Genomic DNA, 17,826 nt, shown 5'->3' with positions numbered 1-17,826 from the left:
TCACCCTTTGGAGTGACGCTTCCCCTTTGTGCCCGACTTGTCTGCCCGCAGCCTCTTCCCATAGACGCTGGGCACGGGAGTCCTTGCCTTGCCCAGGAGACGGAATTGGATCGAAGCACGGTTTGCTGTGAAAACTGTCAACTTTATTTCAAGAACTAACTTCAGCATTTGTCTGCTCAGGGGAGTGTGGGTGGGACAGAGCAGGCCCTTGGCACCGAGGCTGCCTTTGGTCAGCAGGTGTTGCCCCAGAAGGAGGTGGTCATGCTACACCGCAGCCTGCACTGGATCATCCTGCTGCTCAAGGCCGTTTCCCCCTTAGGACCTGCAGGAGCTCCTGCAGCCGACTCAAGAACTCCACCAGGAGCTCCTGCAGCTGAGTAAAGAACTCCACCAGCTTCTGCGATGGAAACGGGCAGGAGCTCAACCTGCCCGGCTGTGTTGGTATCGGCCTTGGCGTCTGCACAGGAGTTGAGGTGGTGAGAAAATGACTCCACGCCTCCACTGTTGGAGTAGGCCTTATTGGTGGGTGCAGTCCCATATGCGCCAGGATCCAGTCATAGAAGTGCTGCGTGGAGGTGTAGACTCCGGGCCGCTTGGGTCTCGCGCAGCCTGTCCCCCAGCTGGTCACCCCCACGAGCCAGAAGTAGTCAGCGTGGTTGTCTTTGCAGACGAGAGGACCACCGCTGTCCCCCTGCAGCGGAGCGGAGGAGAGTCAGACGGTTACGGTGTTGTTGGGTGGCCCCTGGCAGCACTGTGGCGGGCTCCTTCTCTCTCCCGGCACCTGCCAGAGCTGTACCCACTGCCCAGAAAGGCTCTGCTCAGGTGCTGGAGCCTGCAGGACCTTGTCTGGGAGGGGCTGGTGGGCCTGCAAGGTTGGGCACACTCTCCTCTCTGCCCCAGTGGATCCTGAATGTGTGGAAGGGGGTTGTGCCAGGACTGGGATCCAGAGCTCTGGGCTAGGGCAAGAGCACTGGGTGGCCTTTCTGGGCAGAGTGCCGGGGCTCTGGGACAAGGCGGGTGCTGGGCAAGGGCCTGCAGACAGGGAAGGGGAGGTGAGCCCTGACAGTGGTGGGGACCCAGCGGCGGGAGGGCGACTTGCCAGGCACAGCACGCGCTGGGGGATTTTTGGGTGCTGGCGACAGGGCTGCCTGTGCTGCTGGGGGCTGGCGTGGAGCACGCTCCTACCTGGCAGGTGTCGATGCCGCCCTGCGGATAGCCAGCACACAGGTTGTGGGGGTGGATGGCCCCTCTGTACCAGCGGCTGCTGTTGCAGAGCTTGGCATCGATGAGGGGGACCTCGGCCTCCCGCAGGACAGCACGCGATCCTCCAGCTGTGAGCACAGAAAGGAGTTAGCAGCCAGCAGCCCTTCTGTTCCCAGTTCTCCTCCCCTGTGTGGCTGAAGCCCTTCCCTAGGGCTCGCCTTTGCCCCTGCAGAGGCCTTGTGCCGGGCTTGCCCTTTCATCCCGTCCCGCTTTGGCTAATGGCTCAGGCCCATCCCTCCGTGGCCGTATGTCCCCACAGCCCAGCTCTGGCTTTCGCCACTGCTGCTGCCACGAAGCCCAGCTCGCCTCCCCAGCGTGCCAAGCTTGCCCTCGGGACATGAGTAGTTTGGGAACTCACATCTTGCCTTCGTGGCACCCCAACCACTGATGTAGCAGGCTTTCAGCTCTGACACCCTGAGTGAGGTGTCAGGCACACAAGCCAGCTGTACGTGGTAGCTGCACTGGACAGGCTGGTCCAGTTCCAGCAAGGCGATGTCATTTTTCTGCGTGACGTTACAGTAGTGTTTGTGAACCACCAGCTGCTTAATACGGCGCACTTGGGTCTCAGGGCCCAGCCGAGTCAAACGGGTGGCCCCGATCACCACGCGCCACGTTGTCATGTTCCTGGAAGGCAGATGGAGAGAGTGGTCAGAGGGAGCGGAGCCACGTGCTGCAGCAGCCCCACGGTTCCCTGCCTTCTGCTTCCCAAGGCAAGGAGGAAAGCAGCGCTGTGGAGGGTGCCACTGCCACAGCACGCCTTGGGCACCAGGAACGTCGAGCTGGAGGCTGCTAGGAAGCGGTGGCATGAGCCCAGCCTTCTGCGGAGCAGTCTCTCAGCTGGGCTCACCAGTGCCCCGGCACCGGGCATACTGCAAGGCACCAGGATGGCAGGAGATCGTGGCGCTGCGGACAGGGCGCCTGATGGTGCTGTGGGGATAGCCCCTTTCCCTGGCCCTCCTTACCTGGCCCTCCTGAAGCAGTGGGCTGCTGTGAGGACCCACTGCGGGCTGACGAGTGTCCCTCCACATACGTGCCCTCTGCCTGCTTTCCAGCGTTTCTGGATGCTGACAATCCAGGGCCAGGCCCCTGGCTGGGCACCCGTGCCACCCACGATGCGCGATGGGCCATAGTGAGACACCATGGGCCGGAGCCCGCAGGTCCCTCTGGAAGGAGAAACTCATGAGTGTGCTGCTCGACGGCTGTGCTGCTGTTGAGGCTGAAGGTCAGCCGCCTTCCCTCCCCCCAAGGGGCTGCATGGACGGCAGGGCCAGGGAACCCCGTGGGGTGTGCGCCTGTCTGCCCCTCTTTCTGCTTTAGCCCTGTCAACGGGTTGTGCCGGCAGCCTGGGTGCTGGCGGGGAACTGAGGCTCCTGCAGGGGGTTCGGGAAGCTGTGGTGTGGCCACGGGGGACAAGCGGGCAGCCTCAGTGAACCCCATAAGGGCTGCCCCAGCTGCCTGCCAGAGCCTTGGCCCACTTACCCACAGTTGCCCCGCATGCCGTGTGCAGGCTGGCACAGGGCCAGCAGGACGAGGAGAAGGAGCAAATTCATTGCTGCCAGCGAGAACCGAGGGCTCGTTGTCAACAGTGCAGCAGCAGCTGACGTACTGCCCACAGGACCCGCGTTGCCCGTGGTGCCCCTGGCCACGGGGCTGATGTCACAGAGTCGCTGGTTCCGGGTGCCGGGAACAATGACCTCTTGGGGGGGGGGGAACAGCTGGGCAACATGGGAGGTTACCAAGCAGGAGGGGAGGCAGAAGCTGGGATCGGACACCCCTGACAGACCCCCGCTGAACGCTCTGCTTGCAGGATGAGGGCGTGCAGGCTCAGGCGCTGCCTGCTCACAGCCAGCAGGAGAAAAGCAAGTGTGGCACCATGGCCCCTTTGGGAAGTTCACTGCCCCCTGGTCTCTGCAGCCATTTGCCACCAGGTCCTTCCCAAAACACGTACACCAGAGAACATAACTACTACAGGCAGTAGGCGTGTGTTTGGGCATGGAAGAGCCTGTCTGGTTACAGCCGCGGTGGCAAGCAGTGATGTGCAAGCCAAATAAGCCAGGCATCCCCAAGCAGGGCCAACCTTCCTGCACAAAGCACAATGAAACTCAGATGCAGCACAGTCCACGCTAGCTGTGTCGGCCACAGCAACACCGCCTGGCAGGCTTCATGTCCTTGCTGTCTATGGGTTCTATTGCTCTTCTGGGCCAACCCTGACAAGGGCAATGTGGCAGCAGGCACATGTGGCCAAGGACAAGCAGGTTTAAGCTCCAGGCAGAGAAGGACGCTCCTGCTCTCAGTCGCAGATGTCGTTCTCTATGGCTTTGGGAAACCATATACCAGCATCATCTCACCAGTCCGCCTTCTGCAGCTGCATGGCGGAGCCTTGCCTTGCTCACACGCTGGAGCGCAGGGCAGTCATGGGAGCACAGCAGCAGCCAGCCACGTGTGTTGCATTTGCTGAGCAGGGCTAGGTCCCCGGAGGGGAGAAAGCAGCGGCTTGGAAGAGAGCTTCCTGCTGCCATCCTGCCAAATAACCGGGGTGAGGTTCCTTGCTTGGGAGGAGACAAGGGCGGAGAAAAGGGGGGGTCAGGAAGATGAGGAGGATGCGTGTGGAGAGAAGGGGGGATCGAGGAGCCAGGCGCACATAAACAAACTGCTGGTTGCTCTGCTTGCGTGACTGAGCCCTGCGCCTAATCACCACAGTGCGTCCGATCTTCTTTTGGAGAGCGCTTCCAGCTCCTTTGGTGTGCGGCCCCACTCTGCACCCGGGGTGTGGGTGGGTCCAGAGGCCTGGCTGTAGCAAGGGCAGAAAGGAACACAGGCCATCGGGACCCAGCAGCTGGAAAGAGTGAGTGTCCCGAGCCAGCTAGTAGTGGGAGCGTTGTGTGCGTGTGCATTCTCTAGTGACCCTGAAGCTGCACCAGCTCACGAGCAGGAGGAGAGAGACCCTTCCAGTCTGTGAATGGCATGTGGCTGCTGCCTACCCAACTGATCAGCCCCAGCATCCACAGACCTTACAAGAGGACCAGGCCTGCCAACCACTGGCCACCCCTCCAGCTCCTGGAGTCATGAAGGGCTTGGGGGTGCTTGAGCATGCATACCCCGAGCTGCTTCCCACCTGGGCGTGTCTCCGTTGCACAAGCTGCACAAGGTCCTGCCTCTGAAGCTGCCAGGACCATCCATCCCATCCTCCTCTTGCTGTGCTCTCGGCCCCTGATGGTGCTGCAGCTGCCAGCTCTGTTCCCACCCAGGGGTGCGCAGCGTGCCTCCAGCTGAGTTGGGTTCCTGGACACTGGGGCATGCCCTGTGCTTCCTCCTGATCATGGTCTGAAAGGAGCTGTTCTGGCTCTGGAGATGACATTCTAGCACGGGTCCCTCCCTGAACAAGTCAGGGTTTCTCTCAAGAGGACTCAGCTTGAACTTCCAACACCGAGCACAGGGTCCCCTGACCTGCACGCCAGGCAGGGCTGGCAATCTCCCCAGCCCACAGATGGCTCCCCCAGCACTCCATTAGTCAGAGAGGCCATGAGCCAAAGCTGAAGGGCAGCTCTAAGGCTAGCTTGGTTAGTTGGGGGTAGGGGAGGCCTGGTGGGTTTGGGATAGGATTCCAGTGCGGAGCAGTTGAAGGGGATGGAGCAGCGAGAGGCTAGGAGCAATGGCAGCAGGAAGGCTTAGGAGTGCAGTTTGGTATGCAGCAGGGCTGCAGGGCGGGATCCCTGCCCTTCCTGATCTGGCTTTCCCCAAACTCCATGCGCTGTTCAAAAACCACTTTCTGCAGTTTGATCTCCTTCAGGACTTGCAGAACCTCTGGCCCTGCACCGCTCTGCAGCAGATTGTAGTTCTCAGCTGGGTCTGACTCCAGGTCAAAGAGCAGTGGGGGCAAGTGAGGGGTGAGCGGGGTCAGCCCGTGGCAGGCCTGGTCTGGGGTCATATCGCTGTGAAAGGAACCTGCAAAAGAAATCCACAGGCATAACTAACTGTTTCTGCTCTTTGAGCTCTGGTCTGCAAAACCCTACGGGACCTCACACAACTGCCTGTGCAGAGGAGAGGAGTCAGCACTAACCTTGTGTGAAGTAATGGGCCTTGTACTTCCCAAGCCTGACAGCGAAGGGGCCGTGCAGTGGATCAGGGGACGGCGGGTAGAAGAACATTGTTTGACGGGGACTCTGTGGGAAGCAGCACAGCTAAGCTCACCTCTGCAGCCACGAGGCTGAAGAAGAGCCTGGAACAGGACCAGGCAGAGACTCCAGGCAGTCACACAGAAGCCCCGCTACTACAGCCAGAACATGGCCAGAGAGGGGGGAAGCTGACAAGCAGCAGCAGCAGCAGCACCGTTTGCTCCCTGCTCACAGCTACTGGGGCTCTGTCCATCCACTGCAGCCACCGGGGTTTGGCTCGGCAACAGGTCGCAGCTGTTAGAGCAGAGCAGCCTGGCGAAGCCCAGGACCTGCATGGCATGACCCGGGCCAGACAACAGGTCCCAGCTCACGGATCCCCCCTGACTCCCAGCTGGTTCTGCTCACCAGGCACACAGCTCCATTCCCACACCCAGCCTGCACACACAACACCTGGCCCGCTGGACTTACCTTCCCTGACCCAAACAGCACGGGACTCAGGTCATAGCCATCCAGGGCAACTTTGGGAAGAGCTGCTCCAGCCAGAGAAGTCAGTGTTGGCAGGATGTCCAGGGTGCTTGCCAGCTCATGCGTCACTCCTGTAACCCACCACAGCAAGGCACAAGGAAATGTTCAGGCACCTGACCCTGATCCCATCCCTGCCATCCTCACTTCTCTCCTGCCCTCTACTTGTCCTGGGGCAGCCCAGCTGCCATGACAGCCCTGCCTCGGTGGGCACCAGCACACAAAAGGCACGAGCAGCATCGAGTCTCACCTGGAGTGATACGGCCTGGCCAATAAGCCACTGCTGGTTCCCGCATGCCACCTTCATACGTTGTGCCCTTCCCACACTTCAGAAGGCCAGAGCTGCCTCCACGTGCCATCCGCATGGTGGAGGGGCTACGAGAGGGAAGAACCACCTATCATCAGTTTCACAGGTTCACGCTACCCCTTCCCTGATGCTGCCAACAGGGTCATGACAAGAGAGAGACACACTCTGTGAGGTTCTGCCCATGAGGCAGGGCAGAGTCACAGGAACAAGAACTGCACTGGGTCCTCCCCAGAGCAGCAGCCACCTCTTGCCTCACTTCAGGTCACCGGGGCCTCACCAGGCAATGCCACACCATGTCCCTTTTGCCCCAGCCAACCAACGCCTCATTCCAGTCCCCCCACACCATGGCAGCAGAAGCTCACCAGTGACAAAGTCCTCCCTGCTGAGCCCACTCACCCGTTGTCGGAGGTGAAAAACACCAAGGTCGTGTTTGCGAGACCATTTTCCTGCAGCGCCTGCAGCAGCTGTTCCACCGAGCCATCAAACTCCAACAGCGCATCACCAAATGGCCCACGCCGCGACCGCCCTGCATACTCCTGGCTTGCAAATTGGGGGTAGTGTGTGTGCTGGGGAAAGGGCAGAGAAGACTACTGCACAAACTCCACCAGGGCTGCATCTGGTTCCCACCTCACCCGGGGACAGCCAGCACCCTAGCTAGGACACGGAGACACATGACAATATCCACAAGATGAGAGAAGGCTTGTCCCCAAGCTTCAGAAGCATTTCTCAGAAATGTCACACAGCAGCCGAGCCCCAAGAGAGGATGTGGAGCCCCAGAGTGGGAAGTTTTCCCAGGTGGACTCCTGGCCCAGAGAAGCGGGCAGAGCTCCTGAAAGAAGCAGCCCAAGAACATCGTCAGAATGGTGCTGCCCCAAGACCCGGGCGTGGGAACAGCAACCCCCAGTCATCCAGGGGCAGGTACGGACTGCTCAGCACAGTCCTGGGGCTGCAGCAGCCGAGAGGCTTCCCTGCTCTCCCCACCGGGCAGAGGCTCTCTGCCCCACCCTTGAGCCCCGATCAGCCCTCCCCCTCTCCTACGTGGGACGCATAGTAGAGCAGGAAGGGGACGCCTCGTCGGGCACAGTCGGCGATGAAGTCCCGGGAGAACTTGTTGTAGAGCGGCACCAGATCAGGGAATGAGACCGGCTGCTGCACGATGCTCTGGTTCCAGAGCAGTGGGACTGGCACTAAGCCTTGGTCACAAGTCCCAAAACACTTGATGTCAGGTGGGAAGCAGGTGAGATTCTGGCAGGGGCCCTGGAGAGAGCAAAGGACACCTTGTCTGTTATCTGTGTTGCAGGACAGGGAGGAGAGCAAAGAGTCTCACAGCAGCCCATCACCAGCTCCTACACGCACCCTTTGGGTGGCAGCTCCCAGAAGCCCAGGGGTCCATGACCACCCTCGAACAGTCCAAGGACTGTGCTGCCCCAACCCCATTTTCTCCTGGCAGCAATTCAGACATCTCTTTGTAGCCCAGCAGCTGACCCTCCCTCCCTTGACAAAGAGCCCATGTCCCCACGAACAACTGCCACCCGCGCCCTGCAGAACTGCCCTATCACGCCAGCTCCTCAGGGATGGGCCTTCCCCACCAGCACCCACCTCCCGGCCTGCCACCGCCCACGCCCGTCTGCCCAGGTCAGCACCAACCCGGCCTGCAGGCTCTCAAGCAAGCTCCGTCTCTCAGGTGCTCTCCCCGACAGCCCCGGGATGCCCTTCAGGGCTCGCCAGGCCTCTCACCTGGTCGTGGGAGTAGGGCACACCCAGGAAGTGGTCAAAGCCCTGGTGGATGGGCAGGAAGGAGCCATTAGCGCCCAGGCCCAGGTGCCACTTGCCAACCATGGCCGTGGCGTAGCCCTCAGCCTTCAGCACCTCTGCGATGGTGACCTCGGCCAGCGGCAGGCCCCCCCGGGAGCCCGGGTCGAACACGCCGGGGTAGACCCCGGAGCGCATCTGGAACCGGCCCGTCAGCAGGGCCGCCCTGCGGAGAGTCGGGAGAGAGAAGGGGCGGCATGGCCCTGGGCGCTGCGCAGGCCGCGGTGCCCACGTCCGCTGAGGGCGCCTTGCTCCCGGCACCGGCAGCTCGGCTCCCCGGCCTCACGGCCGCCGCGGCCCGCCGGGCCCCCCACGCGGCAGAAGGGCCTTCGGGCCTCCCGGGACGCGCCAGGCTCCCCCCCTCACCCCGCCCGCTCCCCCCCGGCACCGCGGCTCCCGCCCGCGGCCCTGCAGCGCCCGCCAGCCCCAGGACGTACCGGGACGGGCTGCACACCGGGGAGCTGCTGTAGAAGCTGGTGAACCGCAGCCCCTGGGCAGCCATCCGGTCCAGGGTGGGCGTGCCGGAGGACGGGTGCCCGTAGCAGCCCAGGTCCCCGAAGCCCAAGTCGTCCGCCAGTAGCAGGACGAAGCTGGGGGGGGCACCGGCCGCTCCGTGCGAGGCCAGCAGCAGCAGGGCCCACGGCAGGCCCCGGTCCCGGGGCCCCATGGCGCTGCCGCCCGGGGCGGCCCCGCAGCCCGCCGGTACGAGCGCTCAGCGCGGGGCACGGCGCTGCCTTCCCACCGCCCAGGCCCGGAGCGATCCTCCGCGCGGCGGCGGCCCCGCGGCCCCGTCACGGCCCTGCCCGGGCAGGGCCGGCCCCTCCCGGGCGGCGGAGCTCAGCCGCGGGGCGCGCTGGGAGTTGCGGTCCGGCCGGGGCCGCCCTCGGCGGGGTCTCGCCGGGCCCGGTCCCCGCAGCCGCCCCCTGAGCGCCGCGCCCGGCCTTCGGGGCTGCGGACGCGGCCCCCGCGTCCGGCCCCGGTCCCGGGGGGGGAGGAGCCCCGCGGCCGCCGGCAGCCCGGCCTGCTCCGGCCGCACCGGGGCTGAGGCCGGGAAACCGTGGGGCTGCCCCGGGAGGAGACGTGCACCTCGGCGGGCCTCTCCGCCGGGGCCGGGGGTCTCGGATGGGCGCCCCCTGCCCCCTCCCGCGGCCCGGCTAGGCCGCTGCTCCGGCCTCCCGCCGTCTGGCAGAGCGAAGGGAGCTGCTGCTCCCCGGGTGGGCGCGGGGTGCCCGACCCCTGGGATAGGCAGAGAGCGTGGCGGGCGTCGTTTGGGGCAGGCTGGGTCCCGGGGCAGGCTGGGTCCCGGGGGAGCCTGGGCGCTTGCCGCGCCAATTCTGTTTTCACACAGCGGTGGCAGGCTCGGGCGCTGCTCCTCGTGCCTGAACGTAGGAGCCTGTATCCTGCAGATCAGTGGCCTGTAATCGGAGCAGGGAAGGGACAGTGCAAAGGGCAACAGCAGTTCTCTGCTGGAAGGGAGTGATAAGGAGAATGAGGGAGAAAAAGGGAGATTCTGCACAAAGGCTGTGTCTGCTTTCGGAAACCGGAGAAGCATCGCAAGGCAGGCACAGGAAGGAATTGAGGTTGAATATCCTGAAGACGTCAACCTGTTCAGTTCAGCCAAAGTGTGATTAAAGCAAGACCAGAGGTGGGGCACAGCACAGGCACTGTGGCGGTGGTCTAGGATTAAGCACACAGCAGGCAGAGGGGAGGACTTTCAGCCCAAAGACAAGGCAGGAGTAGGACTGGCTAATGTCCTAGTCTGGATGTTCTTATGCCGGTGCGCCTGTGTCCTGCATCCAGCCTGCATGATCAGGCTGTTCTGGATTTTCCCATTACTACTAGTCAGCATTTCTTCAGACCCATCCCACTTTTACAGCCGCTTTCTAGTGTGCCGGTGAACTCTGCCCTCCATTGCTCCCTGCCCTCCCTGGTCCAGACTGTCCCCGCAGCCCCTGGCCTGCCTGCATGCCTAGTCCCAGGCCTCCTGACGGCTCCTAGCCCCTGGCCCCTGGCCCAAGGAGGATGCTGGGGCTGCTGCTGCTGCTGCCATCGATGGCATTGATTGCTCAGGGCCAAAAGGCAGAGCGAGGAGGCTGGTGCTGCGGAGGGGGTGAAGCTGCCGCAGAATTCCTGGAGCCCACTTTGCTCAGAGGGATGGCAGTGCTTGCCGTGCGGTGCCTGGCCACCTCGATCAGGTCACTGGGGGCTGGCAGTTGGGACACTGAGAGGAGAACGGCCAGGGCTCCGAGCTCTGGGGGGGCACAGTGCGGGGACAGAATTTCTGAGGCCAGACAAGGAGCAGGGCAGGAGGTGCAGGACCACGCACGCTGTGTGCAGGTAACGTGGCTGCAGAAAAGGCAGCAAGGCCCAGCGCGAGTGCCCTGACCTGCCCAGCCACTGGCGGGTGCAGGTGGGACACACGGATAGAAAGTGTCCGCTCGGCCGGCGGGGCACAAGAGGCCCAAGTGGGTGCTGCAGTGGTGCGGGAGCACATGAGGAAAGATGTGTGCGGGCTGGGCAGGGGCAGGAAGGGGTGGCTGCGATTGGCCGTGTCCGTGTGAGCGGCTCACGGGCATGGGGGGCGTTGGAGGGCTCTGCGTTTGCATGGGTGCAACAGTGAGCCATGCACACACATCGCTCCCTAGGTTCACAAGCACAGAATGTTCAGGGGTCCCCTAAATATTAGCACGGGAATTAAGTTCAATTAAAACATGTGGCTGAATGTCAAGCTGCTTACCCAGTAAGTGGCGCAGACCTTGGGTCTTTGCGGATCTGTGTCTGCTCCTGCTCGTAAGCTGATGCAGTTTCGGGTTCAGCAGTGACTTGCACACACACAGAGCACTCCCACCACTAGCTGGCCCGGGACACTCACTCTTTCCAGCTGCTGGGTCCCGATGGCCTGTGTTCCTTTCTGCCCTTGCTACAGCCAGGCCTCTGGACCCACCCGCGCCCCGGGTGCAGAGTGGGGCCGCACACCAAAGGAGCTGGAAGCGCTCTCCAAAAGAAGATCGGACGCACTGTGGTGATTAGGCACAGGGCTCAGTCATGCAAGCAGAGCAACCAGCAGTTTGTTTATGTGCACCTGGCTCCTCGATCCCCCCCTTCTCTCCACACTTACACATCCCCCTCATCTTCCTGACCCCCCCCCTTTTCTCCGCCCTTGTCTCCTCCCAAGCAAGTGACCTACCCACGGGTATTTTTTCCCCCTTGCTGCCAGGTTTGCCCCCTCTGTGAACAGATTTGGTGCTTCAGGTGCCGTTAGCTGGATCACCTTGGACTTCCATGGCGTCGCTGGTGCGGTTTCCTGGGTACTGCTGTCCCTGTCAGATTGCTCTCCCCAAACTGAACCCAACTCTTCCTTCAGTTACCTGTGAAGTCCGGCCACCTCTCACATCAATCCCCCTGAGGTATGCATGAAATCCATCTCTTCCTCATGGACTGTAACTCCCATCAGCTTCTCACTCGGTTTTCCACAGGCAGCCAGTTATCTTGCCACACTCACGAGTCTCCCATGGTCTGTTCAGTGAGATAAGGCTTACGCCAGGCCCTAAGCATCAGCTTGTGTGCCTTAAGGCGCACCCCCACAGTTGTCTGCGTGGCACGTTATGTTCCCCTGTCCTCTTGCTGGCCTCAATGGGCCCGTCTTCTCCATCCCATGGGGCCTCCAAGCACCCTCCTCTCGAACAAGGCACAGTTTCACCCTTTGGAGTGACGCTTCCCCTTTGTGCCCGACTTGTCTGCCCGCAGCCTCTTCCCACAGACGCCGGGCACGGGAGTCCTTGCCTTGCCCAGGAGACGGAATTGGACCGAAGCACAGTTTGCTGTGAAAACTGTCAACTTTATTTCAAGAACTAACTTCAGCATTTGTCTGCTCAGGGGAGTGTGGGTGGGACAGAGCAGGCCCTTGGCACCGAGGTTGCCTTTGGTCAGCAGGTGTTGCCCCAGAAGGAGGTGGTCATGCTACACCGCAGCCTGCACTGGATCATCCTGCTGCTCAAGGCTGTTTCCCCCTTAGGACCTGCAGGAGCTCCTGCGCCCGAGTAAAGAACTCCACCAGGAGCTCCTGCAGCTGAGTAAAGAACTCCACCAGCTTCTGCGACGGAAACGGGCAGGAGCTCAACCTGCCCGGCTGTGTTGGTATCGGCCTTGGCGTCTGCACAGGGGTTGAGGTGGTGAGAAAATGACTCCACGCCTCCACTGTTGGAGTAGGCCTTATTGGTGGGTGCAGTCCCATATGCGCCAGGATCCAGTCATAGAAGTGCTGTGTGGAGGTGTAGACTCCGGGCCGCTTGGCTCTCGCGCAGCCTGTCCCCCAGCTGGTCACCCCCACGAGCCAGAAGTAGTCAGCGTGGTTGTCTTTGCAGACGAGAGGACCACCGCTGTCCCCCTGCAGCAGAGCGGAGGAGAGTCAGACGGTTACGGTGTTGTTGGGTGGCCCCTGGCAGCACTGTGGCGGGCTCCTTCTCTCTCCCGGCACCTGCCAGAGCTGTACCCACTGCCCAGAAAGGCTCTGCTCAGGTGCTGGAGCCTGCAGGACCTTGTCTGGGAGGGGCTGGTGGGCCTGCAAGGTTGGGCACACTCTCCTCTCTGCCTCAGTGGATCCTGAATGTGTGGAAGGGGGTCGTGCCAGGACTGGGATCCAGAGCTCTGGGCTAGGGCAAGAGCACTGGGTGGCCTTTCTGGGCAGAGTGCCGGGGCTCTGGGACAAGGCGGGTGCTGGGCAAGGGCCTGCAGACAGGGAAGGGGAGGTGAGCCCCGACAGTGGTGGGGACCCAGCGGCAGGAGGGCGACTTGCCAGGCACAGCACGCGCTGGGGGATTTTTGGGAGCTGGCGACAGGGCTGCCTGTGCTGCTGGGGGCTGGCGTGGAGCACGCTCCTACCTGGCAGGTGTCGATGCCGCCCTGCGGATAGCCAGCACACAGGTTGTGGGGGTGGATGGCCCCTCTGTACCAGCGGCTGCTGTTGCAGAGCTTGGCATCGATGAGGGGGACCTCGGCCTCCCGCAGGACAGCACGCGATCCTCCAGCTGTGAGCACAGAAAGGAGTTAGCAGCCAGCAGCCCTTCTGTTCCCAGTTCTCCTCCCCTGTGTGGCTGAAGCCCTTCCCTAGGGCTCGCCTTTGCCCCTGCAGAGGCCTTGTGCCGGGCTTGCCCTTTCATCCCGTCCCGCTTTGGCTAATGGCTCAGGCCCATCCCTCCGTGGCCGTATGTCCCCACAGCCCAGCTCTGGCTTTCGCCACCGCTGCTGCCAGGATGCCCAGCCCGCCTCCCCAGCGTGCCGAGCTTGCCCTCGGGACACGAGTAGTTTGGGAACTCACATCTTGCCGTGGTGGCACCCCAACCGCTGATGTAGCAGGTTTTCAGCTCTGACACCCTGAGCGAGTCATCGGGCACGCAGGCCAGCTGTACATGGTAGCTGCACTGGACAGGCTTGTTCAGTTCCAGCAAGGCGATGTCATTTTTCTGCGTGACGTTACAGTAGTGTTTGTGAACCACCAGCTGCTTAATACGGCGCACTTGGGTCTCAGGGCCCAGCCGAGTCAAACGGGTGGCCCCGATCACCACGCGCCACGTTGTCATGTTCCTGGAAGGCAGATGGAGAGAGTGGTCAGAGGGAGCGGAGCCACGTGCTGCAGCAGCCCCACGGTTCCCTGCCTTCTGCTTCCCAAGGCAAGGAGGAAAGCAGCGCTGTGGAGGGTGCCACTGCCACAGCACGCCTTGGGCACCAGGAACGTCAAGCTGGAGGCTGCTAGGAAGCGGTGGCATGAGCCCAGCCTTCTGCGGAGCAGTCTCTCAGCTGGGCTCACCAGTGCCCCGGCACCGGGCATACTGCAAGGCACCAGGATGGCAGGAGATCGTGGCGCTGCGGACAGGGCGCCTGATGGTGCTGTGGGGATAGCCCCTTTCCCTGGCCCTCCTTACCTGGCCCTCCTGAAGCAGTGGGCTGCTGTGAGGACCCACTGCGGGCTGACGAGTGTCCCTCCACATACGTGCTCTCTGCCTGCTTTCCAGCGTTTCTGGATGCTGACAATCCAGGGCCAGGCCCCTGGCTGGGCACCCGTGCCACCCACGATGCGCGATGGGCCATAGTGAGACACCATGGGCCGGAGCCCGCAGGTCCCTCTGGAAGGAGAAACTCATGAGTGTGCTGCTCGACGGCTGTGCTGCTGTTGAGGCTGAAGGTCAGCCGCCTTCCCTCCCCCCAAGGGGCTGCATGGACGGCAGGGCCAGGGAACCCCGTGGGGTGTGCGCCTGTCTGCCCCTCTTTCTGCTTTAGCCCTGTCAACGGGTTGTGCCAGCAGCCTGGGTGCTGGCGGGGAACTGAGGCTCCTGCAGGGGGTTCGGGAAGCTGTGGTGTGGCCACGGGGGACAAGCGGGCAGCCTCAGTGAACCCCATAAGGGCTGCCCCAGCTGCCTGCCAGAGCCTTGGCCCACTTACCCACAGTTGCCCCGCATGCCGTGTGCAGGCTGGCACAGGGCCAGCAGGACGAGGAGAAGGAGCAAATTCATTGCTGCCAGCGAGAACCGAGGGCTCGTTGTCAACAGTGCAGCAGCAGCTGACGTACTGCCCGCAGGACCCGCGTTGCCCGTGGCACCCCTGGCCACGGGGCTGATGTCACAGAGTCGCTGGTTCCGGGTGCCGGGAACAATGACCTCTTGGGGGGGGGGGGGGAACAGCTGGGCAACATGGGAGGTTACCAAGCAGGAGGGGAGGCAGAAGCTGGGATCGGACACCCCTGACAGACCCCCGCTGAACGCTCTGCTTGCAGGATGAGGGCATGCAGGCTCAGGCGCTGCCTGCTCACAGCCAGCAGGAGAAAAGCAAGTGTGACACCATGGCCCCTTTGGGAAGTTCACTGCCCCCTGGTCTCCGCAGCCATTTGCCACCAGGTCCTTCCCAAAACACGTACACCAAAGAACATAACTACCACAGGCAGTAGGCGTGTGTTTGGGTGTAGAAGAGGCCATCTGGTCACAACCGCAGTGGGCAAGCAATGATGTGCGAGTGGGATGAGTCCAGCAGACCCACGGGGTGCACCCTGCATGAACGTGCAGGCACAACTGGGTGCACACATGCTGGTGTGTCGGTTTGTGTGGTGCCCTCTGCGTGTGCCTGCACCATGTGTGCACGATGTGTGGGTGCACTCAGAGTCTGGGGGAACTCTACATCTACACACACCCACCACAGACACACACTGTACACATGCTGAGCTGTACAGGTGAGTCTGTGAGTGTGCACACCATAGGTTCGGTTCACAGGGGAGTGCATGTGTGTGTGTGCGGGGCATGTGCTCTGTGTGTGGGCAGGCTGCATGCGTGCACTTGGTGTGAGTGCGTGTCTGCCTTCTGCTCTGCTCACAATGTGCATGTGAGCTGTGCGTGCCTTAATCGGTGTGTTCGTGTGAGTGTGTGTTGGCATGCAGCACTCGTGTGTAGTCTGCATGTGTGTTGGCATGCAGCGCTCGTGTGTAGTCTGCATGTGTACAGACGTGTTGGTGCACAAAGTGTGTGCACGCATGTCAGTGTGCAGAGTGTGTCCACGCGTGTTAGTATGCAGTGCGTGTGTGCACGCGTGTCGGTGCGCAGTCCCCGTGGGGGGGGGGGGGATGCCAGTGTGCCTCCGCGCGCAGCCCCCGCCGCCCCCGCCGCGCCCCCGCCGCGCCCCCGGTGCCGTTCCCGGTGCCGTTCCCGCCGCCGCCGCCAGGAGACGCCGCCGCCCGGCGCTGGGGCCCGGCCCCGGCCTCGCTCCAGCCGCTCCGGGCCCGCCTGGGGTCTGTCCTCCCCGGGGCCGCGGGGCTCCGTCCGCAGGGGCGGCGCGGCCGGGGCTGCGGGCAGAGCAGCGCAGCGGCACGGGCAGCCCCGGGAGGTGCCTGCCCGCTCCCCGCCTCCCCGAGGCAGCGCGACGCCCCGGAGCCCTGGACACCCTGGTTGGCACAGTCCCGCTGCCCGGGGGTTTGGGGCTGCCGAGGGCCGGGGGAGGGCGGGAGCTCGCAGTGGGGGGAGGGGGAAGGCTTGGGGGAGTAGGGAGGGCGACCTTGGGGTCGGTGCGGGGTGAGGGCAGAGCACCCCTTTCCACGCGTGCCAGGAAACAGCCCTGGAGCTTGGGTTGTCCCCGGGGAGCAGCGTTCTTGCATGTCCCGCGCTCGCCGAGGCTGGGCCCTGCAGCCCGAGCTGGGCTGCGCTGAGGAGAGGCAGCTCCCCTGCAGCGCTGCCGCACCCCTGCACTCCCCTGCAGCGCTGCCTCACTCCCTGCGCTCCCCTGCAGCGCTGCCGCTCCCCTGCAGCGCTGCCTCACCCTGCTCGAGGCTGCCTCGGGGCCTGTGCTGCAGCCCAATCTCGCCATACTGCACTGGTGGCACAAGTGGCATTTCCAGGACGCTGCGTGGCACTGAGGGGAAGGGAGCAAGCCCCTGAGGCTGGCTGGTGCCCAGGGCTGAGAAGGGCTGAGGCTCAGGGCGGACGGGAAGCCCCCACTGGAGTTCGAGGGCTGCGAACCACAAGGGCAAGGATCTGCGGGGCACAGGGGGAGCGCAGGCAGCCGCAGGGTGGCTGCAGGGCAGCTGCTCCACCCAGGGCAGGCTCTGGGCCGTGTTCAAAGTGCTACAACTAGTAGAGGGGTGGGTGCGGTGAAATGGGGTCCCAGGGACATTGGGTACCTCTGGGTGCTTGGAGAGCTCCCGTGTGTTGTCTTGGTCTGCTGGTTGTGCAGAGCGCCACAACAACCTGGTGACAATAGGCAGAGCTAGAAGTGAGCGAAGGTCTCTGTCCCGATGGGGCCAGGCCCTGGAGACAAGTGTGAAGCTTAGGGTGTCCCCAGGAGAGGGACCAATGTGCCAGCAGCACATGCAGCCGTAGCCTGGCGTGCAGACACTTAATCATCAGAATGGCCCTTTGGTGGAATCTCTCCGGTATGTCCATGTCTTCCTTGTACGGGGGAGCCCACAGCTGGGCACAGCGTTCCAGATGTGGTCTCACCGGTGCTGAGTAGAGAGGATGGATCCCCCTCCCTCCTCCAACACCCCAAACACAGTCCAGGATGCTGTTGGCTTGCTTTGCCACAAGGGCATGTTGTTCGTGTATGGTGAGCTTGGTGTCAACCAGAACCCCCAGGTCCTTCTCGGCAGAGCTGCTTTCTGGGCACAACACACAGCGTATACTGCTGGTATGAATTTATTCCCTGTGTGCAGGACTTTGCATTCCCTTGGCTGAATTTCATGAGAGTCCAGCTCGTTTCTCCCCTCTGGATGGCAGTGCACCCATCTGGTGTGTCAGCCACTCCTCCCAGTTTGAGTCATCTGCGAACTTGCTGATGGTATGCTCTGCCCCATCATCCAAGTTATTAGTGAAGATGTTATTAATGAAGATGTTGGACAATGTTGTACTCCACTAGTGCCTGGCCTCCATCTGGACTCTGTACCACTGGTCACAACCCTCTGGACGCAGCCATTCAGCAAGTTTTCAGTCCACCTCACTGTTTGCTTACCTAATCCAGAGCTTATCAGCTTGCCTATGAGGATGTTACAGGAGATCGTATGAAGAGCATCACTAAAGTGGAGGTAAACAATATCCGTTCCTCCCCCCTCATCCACCAAGGCAGTCACCTTACCCTACTAGGCTACCAGGCTGCTTAAGCACAATTTCCCCTTCATAAATCCCCGCTGTATCACCCTGCCCCACCACCTGGCATAGGCCCCTGCCATCTGTGCCCATTTCATGGCTGAGCTTGTGCATAAGCTGTGTCAGGGGAGCCAGTGCCTGCCACCACTGACAAGACGAGTGCAGCTGGCTGTGGTTGTCCTGGGCTGCA

At 62.5% G+C, this 17,826-nt stretch overlaps 2 protein-coding genes and 1 pseudogene across 5 annotated transcripts; all 3 read right to left on the bottom strand.

Moving 5' to 3' along the window:
• Positions 1–121: 121 nt before the first annotated feature.
• LOC104349430 (acrosin-like) lies at positions 122–3,323 on the bottom strand. 2 transcript variants are annotated; one of them, XM_086481212.1, is made up of 5 exons: positions 2,743–3,323; positions 2,226–2,426; positions 1,622–1,887; positions 1,186–1,331; positions 122–691 (listed from the first exon to the last, which is right to left on the bottom strand). In XM_086481212.1, the coding sequence occupies exons 1-5, from the start codon at positions 3,321–3,323 to the stop codon at positions 299–301; spliced, it is 1,587 nt and encodes a 528-aa protein (XP_086337338.1). In that variant the 3' UTR covers positions 122–298. The 2 variants fall into 2 exon arrangements, with proteins under 2 accessions (XP_086337338.1, XP_086337339.1); XM_086481213.1 differs by having other exon boundaries at positions 659–1,032.
• On the bottom strand, positions 3,227–14,581 carry ARSA (arylsulfatase A). Of its 2 annotated transcripts, XM_086481230.1 has the most exons (9): positions 14,490–14,581; positions 8,457–8,650; positions 7,945–8,185; positions 7,246–7,464; positions 6,604–6,773; positions 6,151–6,275; positions 5,847–5,974; positions 5,324–5,426; positions 3,227–5,208 (listed from the first exon to the last, which is right to left on the bottom strand). In XM_086481230.1, exons 1-9 carry the CDS (start codon positions 14,526–14,528, stop codon positions 4,907–4,909), a joined length of 1,521 nt encoding a protein of 506 aa, XP_086337356.1. In that variant the 5' UTR covers positions 14,529–14,581; the 3' UTR covers positions 3,227–4,906. The 2 variants fall into 2 exon arrangements, with proteins under 2 accessions (XP_086337356.1, XP_086337349.1); XM_086481223.1 differs by lacking the exon at positions 14,490–14,581 and having other exon boundaries at positions 8,457–8,686.
• On the bottom strand, positions 12,014–14,434 carry LOC147416422 (acrosin-like; annotated as a pseudogene). The gene is made up of 4 exons (XR_015184204.1): positions 13,941–14,434; positions 13,316–13,602; positions 12,901–13,040; positions 12,014–12,406 (listed from the first exon to the last, which is right to left on the bottom strand). The product of XR_015184204.1 is annotated as an acrosin-like (transcript).
• Positions 14,582–17,826: the final 3,245 nt, after the last annotated feature.

This window comes from Leptosomus discolor, chromosome 1 (genome assembly GCF_034619465.1).
Source record: "Leptosomus discolor isolate bLepDis1 chromosome 1, bLepDis1.hap2, whole genome shotgun sequence".
NCBI lineage: Eukaryota > Metazoa > Chordata > Aves > Leptosomiformes > Leptosomidae > Leptosomus > Leptosomus discolor.
The sequence above is the reverse complement of the archived record's forward strand: the minus strand, read 5'-3'. Positions and strand labels throughout refer to the sequence as shown.

What these genes read in the sequence shown, in the direction of transcription:
- LOC104349430 (XM_086481212.1), bottom strand. Translation starts at nt 3,323, where the DNA reads ATGCCTGGCTTATTTGGCTTGCACATCACTGCTTGCCACCGCGGCTGT. An exon ending in GGCATGCGGGGCAACTGTGG is followed by an intron (nt 2,427 to 2,742) that starts GTAAGTGGGCCA and finishes TTCTCCTTCCAG; the next exon opens with AGGGACCTGCGGGCTCCGGC. An exon ending in CACTGCTTCAGGAGGGCCAG is followed by an intron (nt 1,888 to 2,225) that starts GTAAGGAGGGCC and finishes TCTGCCTTCCAG; the next exon opens with GAACATGACAACGTGGCGCG.
- ARSA (XM_086481230.1), bottom strand. Translation starts at nt 14,528, where the DNA reads ATGAATTTGCTCCTTCTCCTCGTCCTGCTGGCCCTGTGC. An exon ending in GCCAGGCCGTATCACTCCAG is followed by an intron (nt 5,975 to 6,150) that starts GTGAGACTCGAT and finishes GGTGGGTTACAG; the next exon opens with GAGTGACGCATGAGCTGGCA. An exon ending in TGCTGTTTGGGTCAGGGAAG is followed by an intron (nt 5,427 to 5,846) that starts GTAAGTCCAGCG and finishes TGCTTCCCACAG; the next exon opens with AGTCCCCGTCAAACAATGTT.